Source organism: Tursiops truncatus, chromosome 2, assembly GCF_011762595.2.
Source record: "Tursiops truncatus isolate mTurTru1 chromosome 2, mTurTru1.mat.Y, whole genome shotgun sequence".
NCBI classification, from domain to species: domain Eukaryota; kingdom Metazoa; phylum Chordata; class Mammalia; order Artiodactyla; family Delphinidae; genus Tursiops; species Tursiops truncatus.
In genome coordinates this window covers 148,948,540-148,972,575 of record NC_047035.1, presented here as the reverse complement: position 1 = coordinate 148,972,575, position 24,036 = coordinate 148,948,540, and the positions used below count along the sequence as shown (strand labels likewise).

Here is a 24,036-nt window from a genome sequence, read left to right as displayed (position 1 = left end):
AACATGGGAAAGGAAACAGCCACCCAAGTCCAAGAAGCAGGGCAAGTCCCATACAGGATAAACCCAAGGAGAAACATGCCGAGACACCTAGTAATCAAATTGACAAAAATTAAAGACAAATATTATCGTAAGCAGCAAGGGAAAAATGACAAATAACATACAAGGGAACTCCCATAAGGTTAACAGCTGATTTTGCAGCAGAAACTCTACAAGCCAGAAGAGAATTCAGCACCACCAAACCAGCTCTACAACAAATGCTAAAGGATCTTCTCTAAGTGGGAAACACAAGAGAAGAAAAGGATCTACAAAACAAACCCAAAACAATTAAGAAAACTGTCATAGGGACATACATATCAATAATTACCTTAAATGTGAATGGATTAATTGCTTCAACCAAAAGACACAGCCTTGCTGAATGGATACAAAAACAAGATCCATATATATGCTGTCTACAGGAGACGCACTTCAGACCTAGGGACACATAGAGACTGAAAGTGAGGGGATAGAAAAAGATATTCCATGCAAATGGAAATCAAAAGAAAGCTGGAGTAGCAATACTCATATCAGATAAAATAGACTTTAAAATAAAGAATATTACAAGAGACAAGGAAGGACACTACATAATGATAAAGGGATCAATCCAAGAAGAAGATACAACAATTATAAATATATATGCACCCAACATAGGGGCACCTCAATACATAAGGCAACTGCTAACAGCTATAAAAGAGGAAACTGACAGTAACAGTAATAGTGGGGGACTTTAACACCTCACTTACACCAATGGACAGATCATCCAAAATGAAAATAAAAAAGGAAACAGAAGCTTTAAATAACACAATAGACCAGATAGACTTAACTGATATTTATAAATATTTAAATATTTATAAATATTTATATTTATAATATAAATATTTATATTTCCATCCAAAAACAGCAGATTACACTTTCTTAAGTGTGCATGGAACATTCTCCAGGATAGATCACATCCTGGGTCACAAATCAAGCCTCAGTAAATTTAAGAAAATTGAAATCATATCAAGCATCTTTTCTGACCACAACGCTATGAGATTAGAAATCAATTACAGGGAAAAGAACGTAAAAAACACAAACACATGGAGGCTAAACAATACGTTACTAAATAACCAAGAGATCACTGAAGAAATCAAAGAGGAAATCAAAAATTACCTAGAGACAAATGACAATGAAAACATGACAATCCAAAACCTATGGGATGCAGCAAAAGCAGCTCTAAGAGGGAAGTTTATAGCTATACAAGCCTACCTCAAGAAACAAGAAAAATCTCAAATAAACAATCTAACCTTACACCTAAAGGAACTAGAGAAAGAAGAGCAAACAAAACCAAAAGTTAGTAGAAGGAAAGAAATCATAAAGATCAGAGCAGAAATAAATGAAATAGAAACAAAGAAAACAACAGCAAAGATCAATAAAACTAAAAGCTGGTTCTTTGAGAAGATAAACAAAATTGATAAACCATTAGCCAGACTCATCAGGAAAAAGAGGGAGAGGACTCAAATCAATAAAATTAAGAGATGAAAAATGAGAAGTTACAACAGACACTGCAGAAATACAAAGCATCCTAAGAGACTACTACAAGCAACTCTATGCGAATAAAATGGACAACCTGGACGAAATGGACATATTCTTAGAAAGGTATAACCTTCCAAGACTGAACCAGGAAGAAACAGAAAATATGAACAGACCAATCATAAGTAATGAAATTAGAACTGTGCTTAAAAATCTTCCAACAAACAAAAGTCCAGGATCAGATGGCTTCACAGGTGAATTCTATCAAACATTTAGAGAGGAGCTAACACCTATCCTTCTCAAACTCTTCCAAAAAATTTCAGAGGAAGGAACACTCCCAAACTCATTGTCTGAGGCCACCATCACCCTGATACCAAAACCAGACAAAGATACTACAAAAAAAGAAAATTACAGACCAATATCACTGATGAGTATAGATGCAAAAATCCTCAGCAAAATACTAGCAAACAGAAACCAACAGCACATTAAAAGGACCATACACCATGATCAAGTGGGTTTTATTCCAGGAATGCAAGGATTCTTCAATATACACAAATCAATCAACGTGATACACCATATTAACAAATTGAAGCAGAAAAACCACATGATCATCTCAATAGATGCAGAAAAAGCTTTTGACAAAATTCAACACCCATTTATGATAAAAAAAAAAACTCTCCAGAAAGTGGGCATAGAGGGAACCTACCTCAACATAATTAAGGCCATATGTGACAAACCTACAGCAAACATCCTTCTCAGTGGTGAAAACCTGAAAGCATTTCCTCTAAGATCAGAAACGAGACAAGGATGTCCACTCTCACCACTATTATTCAACATAGTTTTGGAAGTTCTAGAAAAAGATCTAAAAGGAATCCAAATCAGAAAAGAAGAAGTAAAGCCGTCACTCTTTGCAGATGACATGATACTATACATAGAGAATCCTAAAAATGCCACCAGAAAACTACTAGAGCTAAGCAATGAATTTGGTAAAGTTGCAGGATACAAAATTAATGCACAGAAATAAACCCACGCACCTATGGTCAATTAATCTATGACAAAGGAGGCAAAGATATACAATGGAGAAAAGAGAGTCTCTTCAATAAGTGGTGCTGGGAAAACTGGACAGCTACATGTAAAAGAATGAAATTACAACACTCCCTAACACCATACACAAAAATAAACTCAAAATGGATTAGAGACCTAAATGTAAGAATGGACACTATAAAACTCTTAGAGGAAAACACAGGCAGAACACTCTGACATAAATCACAGCAAGATCTTTTTTGATCCACCTCCTGGAGTAATGGAAATAAAAACAAAAATAAACTAATGGGACCTAATGACACTTCAAAGCTTTTGCACAGCAAAGGAAACCACAAACAAGACGAAAAGACAACCCTCAGAATGGGAGAAAATATTTGCAAACGAGTCAATGGACAAAGGATTAATCTCCAAAATATATAAACAGCTCATGCAGCTCAATATTAAAGAAACAAACAACCCAATCCAAAAATGGGCAGGAGACCTAAATAGATATTTCTCCAAAAAAGACATACAGGTGGCCAAGAAGCACATGAAAAGCTGCTCAACATCACTAATTGTTAGAGAAATGCAAATCAAAAGTACAATGAGGTCTCTCCTCACACAAGTTAGAATGGGCATCATCAGAAAACCTACAAACAACAAATGCTGGAGAGGGTGTGGAGAAAAGGGAACCCTCTTGCACTGATACAGCCACTATGGAGAACAGTATGGAGTTTCCTTAAAAAACTAAAAATAGAATTACCATATGATCCAGCAATCCCACTACTGAGCATATACCCAGAGAAAACCAGAATTCAAAAAGACACATGCACCCTAACGTTCCATTGCAGAACTATTTACAATAGCCAGGTCATGGAAGCAACCTAAATGCCCAACAACAGACAAATGAATAAAGAAGATGTGGTACATATATACAATGGAATATTACTCAGCCATAAAAAGGAACGAAATTGAGTCATTTGTGAGACGTGGTGGATCTAGAGACTGTCATACAGAGTGAAGTCAGAAAGAGAAAAACAAATATCGTATATTAACTCATGTATGTGGAAGCTAGAAAAATGGTATAGATGAACCGGTTTGCTGGGCAGAAGTTGAGACACAGATGTAGTGAATGTATGGACACCAAGGGGGGAAAACCACGGTGGGGTGGGGATGGTGGTGTGCTGAATTGGCGATTGGGATTGACATGTATACACTGATGTGTATAAAATTGATGACTAATAAGAACCTGCAGTATAAAAAACAAACAAAAGAACAACTAATACTAAACTTTCTTTGGGTTATTTCTATGGAAATATGTTAATATGTTAATATAAATGTTTCAGACATTACCTGAAATTTCTAAAAATCTTATATGTTTTTTCAGAACTCTAATGGTTTTCCATTAGATGATTTCATAAAAGTGCTAACAAAAGATCAACATGAAAAAATAATTATTAATTACATGGGACTGAGTGAACTGAAGAGGATGATTATAATTTTTGTGACTTTCTGTTTGAATAAAAATAAATAAATAAATTAAAAGATAAAAAGCAAACCTAAGCCCAGGAAAAAACATCTTTCCCGCAAACGATAAACACATGGTCATTTGGACCAACGAGCAAAACCTGTGAGCAGTTACTTCTCAAGTAGAGAAAATGACTCAGTAAACAGACTCTGGAGCCCGGGCCAGCTCTCAGCAAGGTGGGCCGCACACACAGAACTGGCAGGGTTGGTGCCACCTGTGTGCCCGGCGTGGGCCTGGGATGGAACAAAGAAATCACTTTGGCAAGACACACTGAGACCCGTTAGGACGACCACCGCTTTTAGCTCGGCAGGTGCCGTATCCTGGGATCACAGCAACGATACAAAGCATAGAAGAGCTTCAAATATTAACCTAGAGCTTGCTGTGTTAGGATAGTTGAAAAATGGGCAGTGACCTAAATGTTGCCGGTGGCATAGGAATGCAAGGATCAAGTAGCTGAGGGGTCAGGTAAATGATGAGACATCAGGTTAATGGAATTTTACACGGACATTTACGCGATAGTTGTGGAATGTACGTTAACACATACAAAATTGTTGTAACATACTGGCAGGTAAAAAACATAGTATACAAAATACATTTGCTATGGTGCTAATAATGTATATATTTCCTTCCGGTATTTCACATGTATTACACTGGGAAGAATCAGAATAAAACACTAACAGTGATTTTGGAAGAGTTAAGCAATTAAAAAAACCATTCTCTTATTTCCATTTTTAAGCTTTATTCTGTTTTATAAATTTAAAAACTAAATGTTATTTTTTCTAATAGTTTTTGAAATAAATCATGTGGTCCAAGCTGTATGGGTGCCTTCCCTCCAAACACAACTTACTTCTAAGCTGCCAGGACTTTAAAAGCAGGAGATAATGGGCCATCTGTTTGCTTTCAGATGCTTCATTTTGAAGTTAAGGCATAAAGAGATACTAGGGAGGTGGTCTGGGTTTTACATTAATGATGAAAAGCCCAAAGTGGCCACTCTCCCCCCCATTCAGCTTAATGTTTATTCAAATTCAGGTCCCATTTTTAGTGACCATATCACTTCTGTAAGGAATGAGAACTGCAAATAAATACAACAGTTTGATATCATTAATCCTACAAGAACACTAGGTGGATATCAAAATGGCATTTTGAGCCCCGTTTCATCACCTTTCTCCCCTTGTTCCCTAATACAAATCTCACAGACGTGCATCTAGACCGGGGGTGTAACCTCTCCTGGTACCTGGGCTCCCCTATTGGTACCCAAGTTTGCCCGTCACCTGCTGCCTCTTGCCTGCAGTCAGCAGCCCCAGGCAAGCGTGAGGCCCCCAAGTGAGTACGAGGCAGCGATTCCTGAGAATCAGAGAAAGCGGGAAGGGGACGTGACACTGACCTCGTAGATAAAGTACACTTTGGCCCCCACGTATATTCCCATGCGCACGACAGCTCGGACAGCAGCATTCATACCTGCAAAGGAATAGGGACAGTAGTTACTGAGGAGGCTGGGGAGAATCTAGTGATGCCATTTAATTAGCTGTGATGGTGGGAAAACCGTGTAACCTCTCGGACGGCCCCTATGAAAAGTGGTCACAACACAAACCTCCAGGATTAGTGCAGGGAGAAGAGAAAAAAGTACAAGGCAGGGGCCAGCATGTTGTGGCCTAGTCCACAGATGAACAGAGCCTGGAGCACTGTTGGTTTAGAACATCGCTGTAAACACACTCGGAACATGAGCGACCTCAATTTGGTGTCAATTCGTAGGTTGATTCCATCCAATTGCAAAACAACACACAGGAGAGATGTTTGTTTATAGGTAGCCAATTTCAAAGAAAATAGGCCTGAAAAGGCCATTGGTCTGGGGAGGAGATGAAAAATTATTACCAGCTACTAGTGTAAAAGAAAGTAATTTAGTCAGTAGCCTTAAATATAAATCATGCAATTTTATTAAAAGAAAGATCCAATTAAACCAGTATACTATAAATAATACCTAATCAAGATAAATCTAGGCCATTTTCCACACTTCCCCAGAGGGCCTTGAAGGAAGTTAAAAGTGCAATGTATCCTTGTATAAAACAGCCACACCCCATTTTGCTTTCCACTGAAGCCCCATTTTGGGGCAGCCAACTGTGCGATGGACCGTAAGTCTAGACCTACGTGAACAGGTCAGGATTTCACATCTGTAAAACCCTGTATCATCATATCAGCTGATATGATATCATCATATCATCAGGAGAGCAGTGAGAAGGCAGGATCATTCCTCTCGTTAAGGATGCAGCCCTGAGCCTCAGAATATGCAGCACCTGGGCATCCAGCCTAACTGCTCCTGGGCCAATAGTTCCAATCTGCCTCCTTCGTAAATTTAAATTTTGGGAACAAACTTCAGGACTAAAGGTGTTGGAGAACATGGACCACACAGTAAGTGGTACTTCTGGTAAGTAAATAAACAAACGAAGGCACCTTGGGTCCCAGGGAATATACTCCACAGACAAGGAGATTAAATTTGTATGTATTTGGATGGTAAACCTGCTCAGAGGATGGTTACAAATTTACAAATTACATTGAGCCAGTTTGGAAATCTGGAGTGAGATTGTTGCCTCTGAAAGGTGACAATTTTGCAAGGCTACAGTGTTCACAGAGCCGGAAAAGCTGGAAATAAATCCATGTTAAATGTATATCTAACATCTACGCACAGGTAGACATTATGTATTTGGTAGTCTCACCACTTCACGTTCAAACCTAGTTTATTACACGAAGGATTTTAATGACCTACTGATTCATTGCTGGCTGTCTCTCATACCCTCAAACTCAGCATTTCAAGATGCAATAAATCATTTCACCTGCGTCATCTTCTCCTCCGTTTCCTGTATTCTCTCACTCAGATTAGCAAAACTTTTCACTCTCGCACAAGCTGGGTACTCCTGATACCCTCCACAGCTCCTTGCCCATAAAACTGACATTTCCCTCCCCAAACTTCCCCTGAATCCACCATCTCCCTCTAACATTATTCACGTTATGGCCAGAATGAGTAAAGCAGCTTTTCCTCTTTTGTTATTATACAAGTAATTTATAAATATATTCTTCTTATTAAAAAAAATTACATATGTCGGAAAAGGCAAAGCTGTGGAGACAATAAAAAAAAAAGTCAGTGGTCGTTGGGGGATGAACAGGTGGGGCACAGAGGATTTTTAGTGCAGTGAAACTGCTCTGTATGACGTTATAATAATGGATACACCTCGTTATACATGTGTCCAAACCCATAGAACGGGCAACACCAAGAGTGAACCCTAAAATACCAACTATGGACTCTGGATGAGGATGACGTGTCCATGTAGGGTCATCAGTTATAACAAATGCACCATCTGGTGGGGATGTTGATGGGGTGGGGGTGGGTCTGCATGGGTGGGGGCAGAAGATAGAGGGGAATCTCTGGAACTTCGCCTCTGTTTTGCTCTAAAATCTAAAACTCTGAAAAACACGGTTAAAAAAACAAACACAGATGAGGCCGTGTCTTGCTTTCCCATGCCCGCCCCTTTGGAGCGCAGTGCATACACCCTGTAGACACACTCCCCTTGTGCTAGCTGTAATCTCACGCACTTTTTTGAGATGTTTTCTATGGTAGCATCAGCATTCTCTTTCTCAAACTCAAAAACGCCCAGGTTCCTCCCTGGATTCCCCAGGGCCTGTGCTCATAAAACCAAGCTCTTCAGGTGAGATCTCCAGCCCCCCGGGCTCTTCCTACCTGCTCAGTCCCACCTGGATGCCCCATCTACACGTCAGGACTGCAGCTCCCCCAGAACTGCCACCACGTCCCGGAGGGGCCCTCGCTCAACCTCCAGGAGGGACGGGGCTCCTGCACCTCCAGGAAGGCTTCCCCACCGGCCTTTCCTCACCGGCCTTCACTACACCCACCTGGGCGACACACCTGCATCTCATGCAGGCAGCCTCAGCTCTCAGGCCTGAACCGAACGGATAAACGAGCTCCTCTCGGCCCCTTCCCACAGACCCCGCGATTCTAGGACTTTATTCTGTGGCCCCGGAATCGAGAGACTGACCACCAAACGCTGGAGCCCTACCAACCCTCCATCACCAGGACGCAAGCGCACGGGTTAACGCCGGCTCCCTGGCCCCCGCCCTCCCCCACGTGCTTCTGAAGACCTCATTTCTGGCGGGTGGGGGATGGGGACGCTTTCATAAAGGCATGAATAAAGAGCAGTTGGGGGATTTTAGAAAGTGCAAGTGGAGAAAAAATGGCAGAAGGAACGACAAGTGGGACACTATCCAGAGGTGACCCCAGGGGTCCCCGTGTGGAAGAAAAACATGCCCAGGGTGACCCCTGCCTGAAAGTTCTGACCACCTTCACAGCAGGCCTGGGGCCTGAACTCCTCCCCTGCCCCATGGGGTTGAGCTGGACTCACCTGGGAAAGCGGCCCGTCCCCTCGGGGCTGGTCCCCCCTCAGCCCGCAGCAGGCCTGGGGTGGGGGTGCGGGGGGGGGGTCCCAGGTCAGGGAGGGTCCTGAGCACCGTACTTCTCCCAAGTCCCCCGGAGAGGAGGCTCCGCGCGTCTGAGCCTCACCGCCAAACCCCCAAGGCTTTTATACCAGGGTCCTTAAGGTAACTTGGCTACACCTGCTGCCTTTCCCGTGCAGCCCGGAGCTGGCCGCCTTCTGATTGGGGCCTGAGAGGAGCTGTGGTAACAGCTCAGTGGTAACCAGGGTAACCAGTGCCGAGTGCTCTGAGCACCTGAGCTGATGCTCCCAGAAAGCCTGTGGGGCCTGGGTCCTCCTGAGAGATGAGGAAGTTGGGCTCTAAGTGGATAAATTAACAGCCGAGGGAACAAAACTTGTAAAAGGCAAAGCTGGAGTGTAAACCCTACTCTTCCTTTTATTTTAACGTAAAAGCCGTTATAATTCCCTCTAGTAGGAAGGAAACTTGGAGAAAACAATGCCCATGGGGCCCCAGTTCTTGCGTAATTGTTTGGGGAGGGGCCGGCTCTCCACTTGAATTTGGGAAGGACAGGACAGAGCTGCTATCTGGTGCTGGGCCCACAGGTGGGTGCCTTCAGGGAAGGGCCCAGGGGACAGAAGCCAAAGACACAGGAAAGGCCAATTTTCACCGACAGCCTCTTTGACACACGCAACTGGGATTCAGACATATGATTTGGGGTCTGAGGGCCTTGTGGGTGAGCAGTGCCGATTTTCTGGTTCTGTTGGATGCTGTCCTGTCCTGGACTGTCCACAGAGAGCACAGGGCACTCCAGCTGCTGTTTTCAATAAACGTTCAGACATAGTTGAGTTCCTTCCTTTTGTTTTTGGTTTTGTTTTGGCAGCCAGGCTCTGGAGTTCAAACAACTTCCATAATTGTTTCCATGGGAAACCATCATCCTGCCACCAAGAAAGAATCTTAGTATTTGGAAAGTATCCTCTTCATCACTTGCAAAAATTAAAACCCTCGTCCTCAGGGAATGTGCAGACTTGCTACGGGAACCAAAAATAAACAAATCTTGAAAGAATTAAGGAGCAGCTAAGTGGAAAATGTGAGAAAATTACTTTAGGTGCGCTAGAAAGAAGAGACTTATTGTTTTCTTGATGTGACATATTCTCAAATAGGTTCTTACTAAAGCATCATGCACGTAAGATAGTCATTAAGATAACTTCTTCCTTGAGGTCAGGGAGGCCGTGGACCCAAAGGTTTCCTGAGATTCTGTTCTGGTAACGTTTATTTATTTAAATTTATTTATTTATTTATTTTTGGCTGTGTTGGGTCTTCATTGCTGCACGCGGGCTTTCCCTAGTTGCAGTGAGCGGGGCCTACTCTTCATTGCGGTGCGCGGGCTTCTCATTGCAGTGGCTTCTCTTGTTGTGGAGCATGGGCTTCAGTAGTTGTGGCAGGCGGGCTCAGTAGTTGTGGCTCACAGGCTGTAGAGTGCAGGCTTAGTAGTTGTGGCACACGGGCTTAGTTGTTCCGCGGCATGTGGGATCTTCCTGGACCAGGGCTCAAACCTGTGTCCCCTGCACTGGCAGGCGGATTCTTTTTTTTTTAACATCTTTATTGGAGTATAATTGCTTTACATTGTTGTGTTAGTTTCTGCTGTATAACAAAGTGAATCAGCTATATGCATATGTATATCCCCATATCCCCTCACTCTTGCGTCTCCCTCCCACCCTCCTTATCCCACCCCTCTAGGTGGTCGCAAAGCACTGAGCTGATCTCCCTGTGCTATGCAGCTGCTTCCCACTAGCTATCTATTCTACATTTGGTAGTGTATATATGTCCATGCTACTCTCTCACTTCGTCTCAGCTTACCCTTACCCCTCCCTGTGTCCTCAAGTCCATGCTCTATGTCTGTGTCTTTATTCCTGTCCTCGCAGGCGGATTCTTAATCACTGCGCCACCAGGGAAGTCCCTCTGATAAAATTTAAACTTCAAGTAATTTGTTAAAAACAAGGACTGTGTTGATTCCAATAAAATAACTTGGGCTTTGTTTTACTTCCTATGTGGTCTGAAGAGTCTAATTAAACCTCCTTACTTAGCCCTTTATGACCGTGTGGAGCTGTTTCCCCTGCATATTTCTCAGTGCCCATAACCACTCCCTGCCTAATTTCAATATTTAAATTCTCTTTTGAAAAATAAGATCTGGTGCTTAATCCTCTTACTGGTTTCTCCCTGGCTATATGGAGTTTTCACCTTTGTACCAAAGCGAGGATGTTAGCATAGGTCAGAAAACAAACTTAAAGCTCACCTTATCTTGCTCTTGCTACTGACGTTCTCCATAAAGCTTCCTTGTTTAATAATTCAGGTGTGGGAGGGGAAAAAACGTCCTCAGGAGAAAGTGTCGGGATGCTGGATCCCCTGTGAGTCAGTTACCAACCGGGGGTTTCTCATCATCCTGCAGTGTCCAAATCACTGAGTCTTGTCTTAGATGTCAGAGACATAAATCTCTGAGCGGGTTCAATCATTCATTTATTCATCCGTCCGTCCATCCAGGACACACGGATGGGGTGTCTTTTCTCTGCTGGCACTGCCGGGCGATGCAGTGACAAAGAGGGGAAGGTCGTGGCCCTGGTGGGGCTTGTTGCAGCCGGTAAACAACACACAACACACACACACATTTCACCCAGAGGTGGAGGAGAAAGAAGGAAAGCAGAGCAGGGCTGGGGGTTGCCATGGAGGTGTGCAGAGGGGCAACAGCCGCCTTGAGACGTGCCATTTGGGAGAGAATGGAAGACGGTGATGGAGGCTGGCCAAGTGGCCATCTGGACGTCTGGGAAGGAGGACCACAGCAGGCCCAGGGCCACTGCAGGCACCAGACCACTGCCAGAGGTCCCCTGCATGGCCCCTGACTGTGACATGAACACGCAGGAGGGACCGTCTGAACCTGAGCGCCTCACACACCCCTCCCTCTAGACCCCCATCCACTGGGATCCCCACCGACCACACCAACACGCACTGGGGCAGACGCACGCTGGATTTCAAAGGCTCAAGATGGAAAAAAGAATGTGAAACAGCTTATTAATCACCTTTGTATTGACAATGGGTTGAAACATTGGACTGAATAAAACAGAGGCTTAAATTAATTTCACCTGTTGCTGTTACATTTCCAAACGTGGTGACTAGTTTAAAATTACACAATCACACGTAAGCCTCATCTCTGCCATTTCCCTCCATCTTGAACCTGCTTTTAACCCCCAACAACGCATGTCTACCTTGCCACACCTACCAGCGCGAAGCGATGCATATTCCATCCGGAATCCTAATGCAGCTCATTCCCTGTGATGATTTTCCACTGGTTTTCCCACTATTCACTGGTATGAACATTGTGTCAAGAATGTCCTTCTGCCAGCCTGCCTGTCCCCACCTGGGCTCCTCGCTCGGCCTTTCTTCCCGCTGCATGGACCAGCTCCAGCCTGAGGCTCCACTGACACAGCCCACCCCCAGCTCACCCTCCACGGCCCAGTCCGGCTCCTCAGGACACTGGGGCCCCCTCCACAGCCCTCCCCTCCTCTCTCCACAAAGCCGCCCTCATCAGAAGCAGCTGGCACCCAGGTGGCTTCCAGGTCACACGAGGTAAATCCAAAGTCCTCCCCGTGGCCCCCCCTGGCCCCGGCCCCGCCCCCCACACTGGCCCAGCCGCTCTCTCCCAGCCCTGCCTGCTCCTGGCTATTTCCTGCTGGTCATTCCTTCCCCCTCCCATGGCAGGTGGGGGGGCCGTCCGTGGGAGAAGGGGCTCCACCGTCAGCCTAAGGCAGGCCGAGGAGGCCGTCACTCATCTGGGGGACGATTTAACGAGAGAGAAAACAAAGCCTGAGAATATTCGACCAGAGCTGAAAAAATAAGGAGGGATGGCAGCTCGAGGTCCCCCTGGCCAGCCTTCAACACTTGTAATCAAAAGAACCCTGGCCCGACCACTTGCTCACACCCTTACACAAGAGGCCTCCATTCACTGATCTCCCCGTCAGAATCCTCACCATAAAACCATCCCAGGAAACATCAGATGGTCTGAACCGCCACCTGGACCCAGGACTCCAGCGAGGTCCTCGGCCGACCACAGGGACCCGTTGCTGCGGGTGTCAGGCCTTCCCTGGACCCACAGAATTAGAATCTACGTCTCAGCCAGATCCTCAGGCAGCTGTCTGCATCCAGGATAAAGAAGGAAGCTGAGGGCCCTCGGGGGCAGCGGGGCCTCCCTGGGCCTGAGTAGTGCTGCCTTTTCTCTCCAGCAGGTCCTGCTTGAGACTCAAGGTTGTCTTAGGGGCAGGGGAAGGCAGGGAAGGGGAAGGGGAGAAAACAAGAGGGGGGAGAAGACAGGGATTGTGTGATTCCACTTCGTGTTGCAAACCAACAATCGCAGGCCCTGTCCCACCAGGACTGGAGAGCAGAGCCAGACCCTGTAAGGAAGTCCCTTCACGCTCAGGATGCCGCTCGGCCACACACTGTGCTGCCTCTTGTCCTGACAGCACAACGTCTGTGATTCCCAACACCCTAAGCGTGTGGTGGTGAAGACATGTGGAAGAGAGGGTGGGAGGAAACTGGGGCCCCGGAAGATGCTTTCTCACAAATAAAATACACCACCATACAGAGCTCGCTGCAAAGAATAACTCGAAAAGGTGACTCAGCTCTTTTCTTAACATAAAGCCATCTGTTCTTTACGCAAAGACACCTTCCAACATGATTGCAGTCGTGGCGGGTATACATCTGTGCCCTTATATCTGCCTGTAACATGTCACTACCCTATCCCCATATTTCTACTGTAACTGCTCCTGGCACCCCATCAGATCCGTGTTCACACAGCCCCAATTCTCCCGGATAAAAGGTTTGAGTCCTGTATCAAAGCTTTCAGTTTTCTGGAACCGAGGGGGAAAACATGCTTTTTTGGAAAGATGACAAAATGTCTAGTTTCTAAAGGTCATCTAAGTGTGTCACACAACGCTATTTGCACTCCTAGAAAAGGGTGCAATTGCATGGATTTTCCACGGTACCCATGGGGTGAACACTAACATTCTAGTGCACGGCCTCCTGGACCCAATAATTTTTGCTAAATTAATGATTACATTGTCAGTGGGAAAGTTCCCATTACAGAATGTAAGTGCTCAGAGCCAGGGCAGGAAGGGCCCCAGAGCTGTGTGACGTGAGATGCCCACTGTTCTCATCTTACTGGGCTCTCAGGCCCTCAAAGTTTTGGGTGGGCATGGAAGGAACCCACCCAAGCAGGGCCCAGATGCTGTGTTCAAGAAACACGTGTTCAGGGGAGAACCAACCAGCACCCAGCTCTGGTTGACTAGTACTTCACATTTCTGAGGATGGTTTTTAAGTTCTTATCTTGAGACATTAGTTGTTCCCAGATACAGCTCTGCAGATAAAAGAGTGCTTTTGTGTGGGAGTTCCCTGGTGGCCTAGTGGTTAGGATTCCAGGCTTTCACTGCCCTGGCCCGGGTTCAATCCCTGCTCGGGGAACTGAGATCCTGCAAGCCACTCGGCAGAGCCAAAAAAAAAAAAAAAAGAGTGCTTTTGATTAGTGAAGGTTTAATTCATTAAAATGACTTCATGAGAGAGCTTCCCTGGTGGCACAGTGGTTAAAAACCCACCTGCCAATGCAGGGGACACGGGTTCGAGCCCTGGTCCGGGAAGATCCCACATGCCGCGGAACAACAGAGCCCGAGCGCCACAACCATTGAAGCCCATGCGCTTAGAGCCTGTGCTCCACAACAAGAGAAGCCACTGCAATGAGAAGCCCGCGCACCGTAACGAAGAGTAGCCCCCGCTCGCTGCAACTAGAGAAAGCCCGCGCACAGCAACAAAGACCCAATTCAACCAAAAGTAAATAATAAGTTAATTAATTTTTATAAAGCATATTAAAAAAAAAGACTTCATGAGAAAAGACAGCCAGAACATCTAGTCGCCCACCATTTCGCAGAAGGAAGTGGTCCACACTCGGTGAGATCCCAGGAGGGAGACATTCAGCAAACATCTGGGTACCTGCCGAGTGCCCCGTACTGTTCTGAGGCACACCCTGGTGAATGGACATATGTCCTGGGCCACCCCTTCTCACTGCAGCCCGTAGCCTGGCCAGTTCATCTCAAAGCTCACTTGCTCGTGCGTGAAGCAGATGAGCCACTGTGTGGAAGCATTAGTGCCTACTGCTAAGCAAATGTTCACTCGATGTTAGTCACTCTTTTTTTTTTAAATTTTATTGGAGTATAGTTGATTTACAATGTTGTGTTAGTTTCAGGTGTACAGAAAAGTGTATCAGTTATACATATACATATATCCATTCTTTTTCAGATTCTTTTTCCCATCTAGGTTATTACAGAGTATTGAGTAGAGTTCCCTGTGCTATACAGCAGGTTCCTGTTGGTTCTCTATTTTATATATAGTAGTGTGTTAATCCCAAACTCCTAATTTATCCCTCCCCCCGCCTCCACGTTTCCCCTTTGGTCACCATAAGTTTGTTTTCTAAATCTGAGTCTATTTCTGTGTTGCAAATAAGTTTATTTATGTCATTTTTTTAAAAAAATTAATTCCACATATGAGTGATATCATATGATATTTATCTTTTTCTGTCTGACCGTACTTAGTATGATACTCTCTAGGTCCATCCATGTTGCTGCAAATGGCATTATTTCATTCTTTTCTATGGCTAATTCTTCCTATTAGCGGAAAGGCTTATACAGACTCCATCTATATGAGCTTTCTGCAAACAATGTCTTCATGCTTACTTTGCCACAGGCCAAACAGGACTCAGCTTTCCTGTTCAGTCTACCCTCTGGGTCCATTTCTGTGCATTCTCAGCTGCACCAGGCCCTTCAGAAGCCCTCAATTTGTGTCTAAGGCAATGAGTCATTTTTGGCGTATGACATAGTGTTGCTTGGGGGTGGATACCTAGTCATGGTAAGTCTGTCCAGTGACCTGGAACTTATTTTTAGTTAAAGTGAAAATCAATTTAAACTTGCAGACATTCCTTGTGACAATGGAAGCAACCCAAAGAATGAAAAAAACAATAATTAGTCTTAGAAATAGTCTTCCCTAATGGCCAGGGCTGGGGGATTCAGGAATATAGCTGGGGGATTTTCATTTTGTTCAATAATCATATTATACAAATTCCACTGGAAAACAAGCATTTCATCACTTTGGTATCAGGTGTTACATCAATTTAGCCACCCCAATGCTCTTACTGTACAAACGTGTTTTCTATTATCAAAACTGTGTAAAAATCATCTGTATAATCTATGTAATATCTTCCATTTCTTTTGACTAGTAAGTAGGGTAGCTATTGTCTCATGTTTAAATATCTATCTGAAATTTTAGGTTCATTATTTTAGATGATTATAATTTACCTCTTCATTAACTTAGTGAAGAAATCATTAAGGCATTTTATACCAATTAAATAGTTTATGTATTTTTAGTATGAGGAATTTCACACAGTGGTCCTGTTTTCCAATGTAATTTGTAAAGCACAATCTTAAATTCCACTTGAGTTTTTAAAAAATTTTAAGGTTTTTGTCTCTAATTTGATAAAAAAAATTTGATTTGGGGCAAATTATTTAAATACTTCTTGATTTTTTAATCTTAAAAACGGAAAGAAAATGCCACCCGCCTTACCAAATAAAGTTCTGGTGTTGCGAAAAAAAATCATCTGCATAATTTTGAGCAAACCAGGCTTTGCTCCTCTGAGTATTAATTAGTTGTTACAACTGTAAAAGCAGGGCTTACTGAAAAGTGTTTGGGGTTGAGACCTCACAGAATTTCATTTAAATCCTACCATGGGCCACCTATGAGCCTGCCACCTTAATGAGATTACTTCTCTCCCCTTGAGCCTCTCTTGTCACCTCTGAAATGAAGATGTGTGTGTCTTGGAGCCAGGTAATCAGGCCTGGAGATAAGAACAATAAAGCTCCTAGAACATCAAGTGAGCTCAATAACTAGAAGCTATAGTCATCTCAACATGAAATTTTACCGTAATTTCACATCTGATTAGAAAACTATCCTGAAATTAAGACTTGTGATTATTCTCCTTGGTCTTTATTAGCTGTGAGCAAAACTCTCTTATCCCAGGGAAAATCAAGCACTGATACCATTTAGAGTCAAGATAAGACGGTAAAAGGATATGGGTATAAATGACAGCATCTCTAGGAATAACCTCCTCCAAGGGGCTGTAAGTCTGCTGCTGCCTGCCAAGACCGGCCCCTGGGTGCACATCTTAAGGTGAACTTTCTTGGAAAGAAATGCATTCAACTGTTCAGTCAGGTCTCAGGTAGGATCAAAAGAGGAGGTGGCTCTTGGCATGAAGTCCAAGAAGAACTGGAGACTACAGCCTCAGCTCTGCCTGAGGGAAAATGCCCAGATGCCCGGCCATGGTCGGCTCTCCAGGGACGGCCCAGATGTGTCAGTTCAGAGCATTAGGCGATCTCCCATCAACCTGACAATACACTGACCAAGCCACGTTCTCATATAATTTTGATTCTCAAAGTATCTTTTCCACTGACAAGAAGAGATGTGGACTTACTGACCTCTATTATTCATAACTGCTCGCAAGCTGCAGAGATAAGTAGCAGGTAAGTATCAGTAGCAGAAAAAATGCTGGTTCTGTCTATTGCATCATTACCTCAGTTGCCTTTGCACCAGCTACCAGGTAGTTGAGAAGACTTTTGGACAGGAACTCAAAAGAGTGACCTATATTTTTTTCAACAGACAGAGCACCTTAATTCTAAAATGACCTTGAAACTCTGACCTTGAAGCCTGGAGGGTTAAGAGACCAGTTCCTCTTCCTGTGCCAACAATTTATTCTCTTTCCAAGACCGGGGTAAGAGTCACTCAAGATGCTTCCTAATTTGGGCTAGCCCACTTCTCCAGAGGCACGTGCTTTTGAAGCCCTTTGACGGGGAAGCCTCTCTCAGCCCCACCCCGACCCCGCCAGACCCCATCCGGCACATCATTTAAGTAACTTGGGCGATGTCATCTATTTCACTCTGCCACTTCCCCAACCCCAGCCTTGTTTATATCACAACATTTTCTCTCTTCAATGTTTATACCAGGAGCCACACTTTACTAGAATACCAAATTAAACCAGCCCTGCCTCGCGCTGACGCAAAGGCAGGCTTGTAGGGCTTCGACAGTGACTGATGTCGCGAGCGCCACCTTCAGTAGGACAGGGAGGGGCTTCCAAGGGACCCACGTGCCGGGGACCCCCACGTCTCCTGCCCACCGCAGGCTGGGTGCCCAGGGTCGAGGGCGCGGGGCGAACGGGCGGTGACTGGCCAGGCATCACGTACGCGCCCGCGGCGGGCGGGGCTGCAGCCTTAGCGCCCCACCTGCCGCACCCCCCCCCCAGGCCCCGCCCGGCTCAAGGGCGAAGGGAAGGTCACGGGCAGGGTGGGCGGCAGGCGAGGGCGCCGGGCCCAACACTTAAGCATCCCTGCACCGTGTGTGGTGAAAATGAGGCATCAGGGCCTTTCAACTCATCCGGGACGGGAGGAAGAAGGTAAAATAAAAACCAAAACCTAGCTCGAGAGGCGTCTCCGGCCTGCGATCCTCGGGCTCCGAGGACGCAGCCGCCTGAGCACAGCCCTGCTACTTTCTAGCGGTTGAGTCGCCCCACCCAGGTATTCACCGGGATCAGGAAACCCCAGCGTCTGGGAACCCCTGCGTCCCCATGTGCGCCCAGCGCTAGGGACCCGGGGCACGTTCTGTGTCACCCTCGCTTTACATTGAACTATTCTCTCCGTGTGTCCGTGGGCACCGAGCCTGGGTCCCCTTCTCCCCGAAATCAGCTTCCACGCTTGGGGGTGGGGGGCGGTTGCTGGAGTCCGCACTTGCGGGGCTGGTGACGCCCCGGAGTCCCCGCTTCCTGTTCCTTCCCATCCAGGGGAGGCTGGCGGGGAGGGCCCAGTGACCCGTTTCAGCTTTCAGTTTGGTGACGAGCCGGAAGGGGACAAGAGATTAGAGCGGAGAAGAACCGTTTTTAAAATTTCCCAGCGGAAACGCGAGGTGGTACCGGGCCGCCGGGCAACCCCGGGCAGGGACCCCCGTGCGTCCCCCGCCGCGTCCCGCCGGACAGCAGCGGGGACGCCGCCCGCGCGGCGCGGGGATCGCGAGGCTGCCGACGCGTCGCAGGGACCCAGCGAATTTTTCCAAGACATTGGGGGTAGGGAGTGGGTGACGGAGCTGGGGAGGGAGCCGCGGCATCGGAAGTGGCCGCGCTGTAGCCAAGCTTTGGAGGGGCGTCCGGCTTCATCCTACGACTCGGAAGAGAAATGACCACCGAGCGCGGTCCAGGCGGCCCCGTAGCCAGTCGCAATTTAAAAAATAAACATGAAGGTGGAAAACTGACCTTCCTGGTAAGGGATCCTACTGCCATAGCCCTCCCTCCGCCCCCCCACCGACTCCGCAGTGACTCCTTCTGAGGCTGCACGGCCCGCACCCGCTCCCGCCACAGGAAGGTACCCCCGAGGTTCCTGGGCGCGGGGCTTCTCCCCCACCCTTCTCTTATCCCCGGTACCCGCTCTCCTCCTCTCTTCTTTGCTTCCCCCATCTCTTCTCCCTGGAGCCTCATCCTTTCTCTCTGGTCCCTGCTCCCCATCCTTTCTCCCAGGTACCCCCATCCTTTCTCCCAGGTACCCCCATCCTTTCTCCCGGTTACCCCCACATCCCTTCTCCCTAGTCCCCTCCCTTCGCCTCCGGCCCGGGATCCGGGGAGGCGGTGGCGCACCTTGGGCATCCCCGCCGCTGGTCAGCACGCCTATGGCTTTGCCGGCCCCGGAGAGTTGCTCCAGGAACTTTCGGAAGGAGCCCTTGGGGTTCGGGGAGACGTCGTGGTCGCCCATGGCGAGCAGGCCGGAGATCGCGCTCGGGAGGGTGCTCAGCAGGCACTGCGCCCCTCCCGCGCCGCCGCCACTGAAACCGCCGGCCCCGCCCGCGCGGCGCGCGCCAATGGGCGGCCAAGGGCGGGCTCAGGGGCGCGGGTAGGCGGGGCAGGCGGGACTGGGGGCGCCAGCTTTCAGGGAGCCGCGCGGGCCAGGGAGCTTGGCCTGGAGGGAGCACCACTTGGGGGGGGGGTTGCATCGCAGGTGGGAGGAGCGTTACGAGCCGGAAGCACCTCAGAGGGAAGGAGAAGCACCGCAGGTGGGTGGGGAAATCACCGCAGGTGGGCGGAGCATCCCCGGTGGGGGAGGGGAAAGCACCCTAGGAGGGTGTGCAGCGAAGGTGGGAGGAGCATCGAGAGGGGGAAGCGCGGCAGGCGGGGGAAAGCACAGCAGCTAGGTGGTAGCATCTTTGGGGAGCGCAGCAGGTGGGGGGAGTAGGAGGAAGGCGGGGCGCTACAGGTGGGCTGGATCACCGTAGTTGTGGGAGCGTGGCAGCATCAAGCACGGGGAGCGCAGTAAACGGGGCGGGGGGAGGTTGTGCGGAGCGCCGCAGGTGGGAGCGCCGGGCCCGCGGCAGTTGGGGGGACCGAACCGTCGCAGGCGCACGCACGTTCCCGCAAGATTCCTTCTGGGGGCGGCATTCGGAGCCGCGGGCACCCCAGCTTTTCCTCAGGCCTGAGGTGAGGGAGGAAGGACACACCAGCGGATCCTCCAGTCGGTGGGCGAACGTGGGCGTCGCTGGCTGGCGACGACGAAGCGCCGGTTCCGTCCCCAGAGAGGCTCTGGCCGCATGAGGAGGAGAAGGAACGTGGTCGTAGAGGACGCACGGGGACCCTGGCGACCCCTGGCGCCAGGCCGGGTGCTGAGAATGGAAGGGGCGGGAGAAGGGCAGGAAAGTCCTGGCGGGGCGATAAGACCCGAGTGCTTGCGAAGGAAACCGCGATGTCCTGTGTCGCCAGCCAGATGCTCGCAGCTCCGCTGGGAGCTCCGGGACTGAGGCGCTCACGTCCAGTCCGTTGGGTGATGGATGAACAAGAAGCCAACTCTTCCGGGAGCTTAATCTAGGCTGGGTTCCAGCCGCGGATGTGCGGACGGATGCTTCCTCGGGCGCAGTCTTGCGGCGCACACAGCGCTGAGCTTGGGGTAGGGTCATCCCCAGGAAGGAGTTTCATAAGCAGCCGCATCAGCAGTTCCTGGTGGGGACGGCACAGTATCCCCTACGACCTGCGCGACGGATGTGCGTCAGGTGGATACAGAGGGGAAATAGGTTAAGTCAAGGCTGTCCCGTCCACCCGGAGCAGCCTGTGGTCGGCTGACAGCTGTTTACTGCGGGCCACCCTGGACAGAGGAGGGGGAGAGGGTGCGCGCACTTAAGCCGGGCTCTTTCTTGCCTTATCCTCCTGTTCATCCCTCTGAGCATCAAAAATGTATTGCAATAGATGAACAAATACCTGTTGTGGACAAGGCCAGAGACCTGATCTCTGCCCTGGGCCGGAGGTAATGGAGCAACTTCTAAACACCCGTGGTCATCTGAATCGCCTGGCCTGGTTTTTCCCTCTCCACCAGAACCACGGAAGTCCAGTTTCTGGGAGTGCTGCCAGAAAAGGTGTATTTTTAACAAGTTCCAACGCATTCTGATGACTGCAGAACCTGAGAGCACCTGTTCTAACGGGTTGAACCTGAGCGAGTGATGCTGAGAAGATACTGGGCATCTTGAAGGTGTCCCCAGGGTGCCCTTCACTCTCCCGGTGCAGGAGAGTGGCGCCAGGCTGTGCAGCTCTGCCCAGAGGTGTCCCCGGCCCAGGATTTGTGCTGTAGAATCATCCATCCCTTTCTAGGGCATTCTACACTTTCCAAAGTTGGTGCACATTGAATTTTATTTTAGCCAAAAGGCCTTTATCTTCTTATAAAATTGATATTTTTGTAATTTAGAGGATTGGCCATTTGTCATCGAGTTGTCTGTCATATGGAAAACAATAGATACAAACTAAGAGTCCAAATAATGGGTTAAGTAAATTTTGATACAAATATATGAGTAGTTTTCTATTGCTGGTATGGTTATGAAGATAAATATCCATTTGCATGGAAGTATATTCAGGATATATTAATAAATGAAGAAGCAGGGTCAGAAATACCTTGAACCTGTGTGTGTGTGTGTGCGCGCGTGTGTGCATAAATTAAGATGTAAATAAATTTAGATATTTTAATTTCCTTTCTTCTTATTATTATAGGTATTGTCTTTTTCTCCAATGAACAAGTATTGTTTTTGGAATAAAATATTATACTTCATTAAAAACAATAAAATTTAGAGTTGTCAGACCACCAAGGTTATGTCTGTTTTGCGAAAGCTGAGGTGGCATTGTGGTTCAGACAGGTAATTCCTTATTCTTTCCAGTTAGGCCCATGAGCTCTGACCCATCGCTCAGTCTATCAGGGTGTAAAATACAGATGGCTGCAGCAGCTATGGAAAGACGTGGCCATCTCTCCCTTCTTTTTCTTTTGCAGTACATGTATTTTAGTAGTTCTTCAACTGGTGGTGGGGTTGTTTGTTTGTTTGTTTTAACTTTGGCCTTAGAAGAGGCTTCTCTGATACAAGAGGGAGAATTGCAAGGCATGTGGAGGGTACAGCTTACCTCCAGCAGGACATGCCACGTGCCTTAGTTCTCCATTGATGCCTAAAAAATTACCCCAAGCTTTTGTGGCTTATATAAGCACCCATTTACATCACAGGAATATCGTCCCAGGGCTTTGCTGGACGCTCTGCTCCTTGTCTCAGAAGCTGCAACAAGGTATCCGCCGGGGTCCAAAGTCTCATCTGATCCCTCATCTTGGCAGTTTCCTTCCGTCCCAAGCCCTGAGCTGATTTTGAGCTAATCTACAACCACAGCTCCATAACCATCTTCCCTTTTCCTGGTGCCTCATCTTCGCTGTCCTTCTTCCCTAGACTTTACAAAGCCCAAGAACAAATGCAACCACTTGCTAAACAAGGAAACGCCGCCTTCAACTCCCCCCACCCACCAGTTGTCTTTCAGTGTCTTTGTCCAAACTGAGAAATAATTCTGCTTTATATCTAGCAGCTACACTTTAAATTATATATTAAAAAGTTGGATGCCCTCCAAGACCTTGACGCAGAATCATGTTGTCCTGAACCAATTAAAGTCAATATTTAAACACTTTCCAAAAAAAATGGAAAGAAAGCCCGTCTCATTATTTCTGCAAAGTAGGTGGCCATTAAAAGTTTTAACCCCTCCAGGAAATGTCATCGGTGATGTGCACTGGACCCTCTCACAGCACAACTATTTCCTTCTCCTGTGTTGGTGAAAGTTGATTAACGGAGACTTCCTCAAAATTCCAACACTTCTCTCGTAACAGGAGAGCACAGGTGCTGATAAGGCAGAAGAAACTGACCTGTTCTTTCAGAGGAACTTCCGTAATTGTGGTTATTTCAGAAAACAGAGGATAGGAGAGAGGACTGTCTGTTGAAAAATGAGTTATACAGGAATTTCCCAGTTAGGAAAGGAAATTATGATGATTTTAGCAGTGTGCCATGTGATGGTTAATTTTATGTGTCAACTAGGCTGGATCACGGGTGCCCAGATAGCTGGCAAAACATTGTCTCTGGATGGGATGGTGAGGATGTTTCCAATGAGATTAACATTTGAATCAGTGAATTGAGTGAAGCAGATCCCCTCCCTGACATGGAGGTGTGAGGCTCAGCCAGCCTGCTGAGGGCCTGAGGAAGGGTGAATTTGTCCTCTTTCTCTCTCCCCATGTGTGTGTGTGTATATATATATATATATATCACTGATTCTGCTTCTTTGGAGGAGCCTGACTAGTACATACATTCAGGTTAAATATGTTCATTCTATGTTTTAGTTGTGAGATGCTAAATCTGAATACCAATTTGCATATGGTCTATACAGAGTCCTGTGTCCCTGATGGTATTTACACGTTTGAATTTGAATTTGATGACAAGTTCTCAAAGCTCCCTTACTTCTGTATCAGAATCAAAGTGCTTCATGGCCAGCATTCAAGGGCAAACATGCTGAAATATCCGAAACCAAAGCTATAAACAGCAGTGCTTTTGCAATTCGCAGACGGGCACACATGGACCATGCGTGTGTGATTGGCAATGCCAGCACGTAGCCCGAGTTTTGAACGTTTTCGGGTGTAAAACTTCTAAGATTCCCATATAAGACACAGATGTCTTCCTCTACCCGAATGTGCACATGTACACACACACAACCCCCTGAATGTAGCGTACAGTTTAGGGAACTCATGAGTCTGGTGACTGACCAGGCCACAGCCGAGGACAGAGGATGGAGCCTGGTCACAGGTCCAAGCGGCGGAAAGCTGAGTCCTCCCGAGCAGCCTCCCTCTGGCTGCTCACCGTTCACCATTGGGACCTTGTCTTATCTTAGAGCCCAAGCTGACCCCAGGCCAGATGGGGACCGGGGGCCCGTTCCCGGGGAAGCACTGGAGTCTTAGTCCTGAGTCTGGGGGGAACACCCCTCCCCTCCCATATGATGCTGTTTGGAGAGCATCACTTTAAGGGCTCCCGCTGTCTCCACTGATTACGTGGTCCTTTGA

General features: G+C 47.2%; 1 protein-coding gene and 1 long non-coding RNA gene across 4 annotated transcripts in view; one reads left to right on the top strand and one right to left on the bottom strand.

The window, feature by feature from the left end:
- Window positions 1-19,496, bottom strand: part of PFKP (phosphofructokinase, platelet) — a 102,091-nt gene extending 82,595 nt beyond the window's left edge. The window contains exons 1-2 of one of the 3 annotated variants that reach the window (XM_073801502.1): window positions 19,293-19,496; window positions 5,484-5,557 (exon numbers count right to left, since the gene is read on the bottom strand). Coding sequence is in view for 1 of the 3 variants with exons in the window: in XM_019945858.3 (XP_019801417.1) it covers window positions 5,484-5,557; window positions 19,293-19,407 (189 nt within the window). In the remaining 2 variants the exon portion in view is untranslated. Of the gene's footprint in view, window positions 1-364; window positions 385-5,483; window positions 5,558-19,292 lie in introns of those variants that run through there. The other 2 variants (XM_019945858.3, XM_073801501.1) reach the window with 2 other exon arrangements.
- Window positions 17,946-21,768, top strand: LOC141278079 (uncharacterized). The gene is made up of 2 exons (XR_012330335.1): window positions 17,946-18,921; window positions 20,120-21,768. It is a non-coding gene; the product is annotated as an uncharacterized lncRNA (long non-coding RNA).
- The last annotated feature ends 2,268 nt before the right edge of the window (window positions 21,769-24,036 follow it).